Source organism: Silene latifolia, chromosome X (genome assembly GCF_048544455.1).
Source record: "Silene latifolia isolate original U9 population chromosome X, ASM4854445v1, whole genome shotgun sequence".
Classification (NCBI taxonomy): domain Eukaryota; kingdom Viridiplantae; phylum Streptophyta; class Magnoliopsida; order Caryophyllales; family Caryophyllaceae; genus Silene; species Silene latifolia.
The window spans coordinates 235946736-235951027 of record NC_133537.1 but is presented as its reverse complement, the minus strand read 5'-3'; the positions used below and the strand labels follow the sequence as shown (position 1 = coordinate 235951027).

The following is a 4292-nucleotide window of genomic DNA, read 5'->3' as shown; positions in this document are numbered from 1 at the left end:
ATTTTACCTTTTCTTCCGCGCTTTTGTGGACTAGCTCGCCCTCGGGTAAGGGAATGAGGTCGAGTGGTAGGTAGGGATTTACGCCATACACGATCTCAAAAGGAGAGTGCTTCGTCGCGTATGATGGAGACCTGTTGTAGGCAAACTCGGCATGAGCGAGTTTTAGATCCCAATCCTTCTGAGTTTTGTTCACGAGGCCACGTAGTAATACCCCAAAAGTGCGGTTTGTCACTTCCGTTTGACCATCGGTTTGAGGATGGTGAGAGGTACTAAAGAACAGTTTGGTACCCACCTTCTTCCACAGAGTGTTCCAAAAATAGCTTAAGAACCTTGAGTCACGATCGGAGACTATCGTCCTTGGGACTCCATGAAGGCGGAGTATTTCTCGAAAGTATAAGTCGGCTACGTTGTTAGCGTCATCTGTCTTGTGACATGCAATAAAATGGGTCATCTTGGAAAATCGATCCACTACGACCATGATTGCGTCCTTACCCCTTTGGGTTCGTGGTAGAGCAACAATAAAGTCCATGGACATGTCTTCCCATGGCCTGTTAGGGACCGGTAAGGGCGTGTACTCCCCTGGCTTGAAGGTACTCTTTGCAACGTGACAAGTGACACACTTACGAATCACATCTTGCACGTCCTTCAGCATTCGAGGCCAATAGACATGCTCTTTAAGGACCTCCATGTCTTAGTGACACCAAAATGTCCACCAAGTCCTCCCCCATGAGCTTCTCGTACCAATAACTCCTGGACTTGATGCTTGGGTACACACAACTGATTTCCTTTCAAAAGAAATCCATCTTGAATTATGAACTTGCCTCGGGGTCCTGTTTGGCTTATCCTAAACATTTCACCAAAGTCGGGATCAGTTTCGTAGTAATCTTTCAAGGTCTCGAATCCAAGTAGGCGAACATCAAGCACGTTCAGTAAAGAGTAACGTCGGGAAAGAGCGCCAGCCACCACATTGCTTTTGCCATCCTTATATTTCGAAGAGAAATGAAAGGATTAAAGAAATTCAACCCATTTGGCATGTCTTAAGCTCAGCTTCTGCGATCCATTAATGTATTTTAAGGATTCATGGTCCGAATGTAGAATGAAGTGATTAGGGCGAAGATAGTGGCTCCAATGGTTGAGTGCTCTCACTATGGCGTAGAACTCCTTGTCATATGTGCAATATTTGAGCCGAGCTCCACTTAGCTTCTCGGAAAAATAAGCAATGGGCCGCTTTCCTTGGACCAACACAGCTCCAATTCCAACACCGCTCGCATCACACTGTACCTCGAAGGGTTGAGTAAAATCGGGAAGTGCTAGTATCGGTGCTTCACAAAGCCGTTGGATAATCGCCTCGAAAGCCCTTTGAGCAGCCTCGGTCCATACAAATGTTCCCTTTTTTAAACACTCGGTGATGGGACTTGTGATGGTGCTGAAATCTTTTATGAATCTTCAGTAGAATGAAGCAAGTCCTTGGAAAGACCGAACCTCTGTGACGGACTTAGGCGTATGCCATGACTTAATGGCCACGATCTTTGATTGGTCCACTGAAACTACATCTTTAGAAACCACATAGCCGAGAAATATGACACTCTCGACCAAGAATGAACATTTCTCCTTCTTTCCATATAGCTTTTGTTCCCGGAGAGTTTCGAACACTTTGCGAAGGTGTTTGAAGTGATCTTCTTTGCTTTGACTGTAAACCAAGATATCATCTAAATAAACAACCACAAATTTTCTCAAGAATGGTTTGAGTACCTCGTTCATGAGCCGCATGAAAGTACTCGGAGCGTTGGTTAACCCGAATGGCATGACAGTCCATTCGTACAACCCATGTTTGGTCTTGAATGCAGTTTTCCATTCGTCACCTTCCCGCATTCGTATCTGGTGATAGCCACTCCTCAGGTCGATCTTAGAAAAGATCTCGGAGCCATGTAACTCATCAAGCATGTCATCAAGTCTTGGAATCGGGAAACGGTACTTGATAGTTATGTTGTTCACGGCTCGAATATCGATGCACATCCGCCAACTCCCATCCTTTTTCGAGACAAGAAGAGTAGGAACGGCACATGGACTCATGCTTTCATGAACATAGCCTCGTTCCATTAGCTCCTCGATTTGGCGCTGTAACTCCTTGGTCTCTGTTGGGTTGCATCGATAGGCTGCTTTGTTAGGTAACGCAGCTCCAGAAATGAGATCGATTTGATGTTCGATCCCGCGAATAGGCGGCAATCCCGGTGGTAAATCTTCAGGGTAAACGTCCTTGAATTCCTTTAAGAGCGCCGCTAGCTGGGCATCCTTGATCCCAACTTTTGGTGCCTCGTCGACCACCATAAGATAGACACAACCACCTTCCTTTAAGACTTCACCAACTTCTTGCTTACTTGCAAACATGGTCATGCTTGCGGTTTTCCTCTGTGGGGTGCCCAAAGAACGGACAGCACTAGGTGCCATCGGTCTTAGGACAAGCTTCTTGCCCTTGTCGACCAATTCATATTTGTTGCTTCGGCCACGGTGTATGACATTGCGATAGAATTGCCACGGTCGCCCCAAGAGTATGTGGCATGCATCCATTGGCACTACGTCACACAAGATATTGTCGTCATAGGAGCCCATTGTTAATGCCACTTTGACTTGTTTGGTGACCTTCACCTTGTTCCCGTCATCAGGCCAATGTAACGCATATGGTTTGGCATGGGGTATGGTATCCAATCCCAACTTGTCCACCATCTTTGTAGAAGCAACGTTGGTACAACTCCCTCCATCGATGATTAGGCTACACCACTTGTCCTTCACTTGACATTTGGTGTGAAAAATCTGGTTCCTTTGTTCTGCCTCAATTGGTGTGGATCGAGTCTGCAAAGCACGAAGAACAAAAGCACAATCATAGTTAGGAGCATCATAAGTTTCGATATCTCTATCGTTCCCCTCCTCTTCTCTTTCTTCGAAGTTGAACACATCACCCAATCGTTCTTCTTCATCATACAACTCGTCTCGAACGGCAATAGTTTCCCTTAGTGCAATGTTTCTCTTATTTGGGCACGCGTTCTGAAAATGCCCAAATCCTTGGCATTTGAAACACCGTACTCTAGATAAACTTGTCTCTTTAGGAACGGGTATCTTGGGAGCGGACTCAGGGGTGGAAATCGTCTTAGGTGTAGTCTCAACCGTACGACTACTCGGACTTCCCCTTGAGTGTCCTTCGCTCCTCCAGCTTCGACCACCCTCACCATGAGTTGGGGTGAGCTTGGCTTTCCCTTGGGCTTCGACCTTGAGACATAAATTACACAAGGAATCGAAGTCAGCGTAAGATTGTAATTCAACTGAATTGGCTATGTTACGATTTAGTCCACGAAGGAATCGAGCCATCTTCAAGTCTTCACTTTCCTCTATTCCTCCCATCAAAGTAAGATTTTCAAACTCATTTATGTAATCTGAGACACTGCTCCTCTCTTGAGTCAACTCAGCAATCTTGCGATACGTCGTGAGCCTATACGTGACTGGGACGTATCTCTTGCGTAGCTTCCTTTTGAGAGATTCCCAAGAGGATATCTTTTCCTTTCCTGCCCGGGCACGTTTTACCTTAAAGCCTTCATACCATAGGGAGGCTCCACGACTTAGTCGTAGAATGGTGTAGTTGCAACACTTCTCGTCATCCAGGTCCTTGAACTCAAACATCCGTTCAATTTTCCTCTCCCATTCGAGGTAATCCTCGGGATCCGTGCCTCCCACAAACTCGGGTAGTTCACTTACTTTGAATTCTTCTCGACTTTGTTCACCTCGACGTGGTGTTCCAGGTGGACTAAGTTTCAAAAGATTTTGTAGTGCTTCTATAAGACTTTGAAGGAGATTAGGATTGTTGGGATCCATATTTTTTTTTTTGATGAATAGTACCGTGAACAGTACTGGACGTGAACAGTAATTATTATTTTTTTTTTTTTTTTGCGAAGAAATCAAGACCCTTGGATCGACTCGATTAATTGAAATCAAGAGCCGAAGCTCTGATACAACAATTGATGTGAATCGCAAGCGGAAGTCTTAACTTGTACTAGCAAATAGACGAAGGATCCGAATGCACTAGGTGCAACCCGATCAATCCGTATATTCGTAGCGAGATTTGAATGAAAAGAAGGGATATTTGTCGTAGCTAGACCTATAGCTACGCTAATGGGTGAATTGTTTGATACTCGTCAAACAATCCGACTTAAACTTAGGATCACGTCCCTCGTTCAAACAAGGTGCGAAATCGCGTTTCGACCTCTTAAGCCAAACCACTCGTGTAACAACACAAGAAGACA

General features: G+C 45.2%; 1 protein-coding gene across 1 annotated transcript; it reads right to left on the bottom strand.

The window, feature by feature from the left end:
- Positions 1–1446: 1446 nt before the first annotated feature.
- Positions 1447–3864, bottom strand: LOC141619636 (uncharacterized). Its single transcript, XM_074436654.1, has one exon. The coding sequence runs from the start codon at positions 3862–3864 to the stop codon at positions 1447–1449; it is 2418 nt and encodes an 805-aa protein (XP_074292755.1).
- Between the last annotated feature and the right edge of the window lie 428 nt (positions 3865–4292).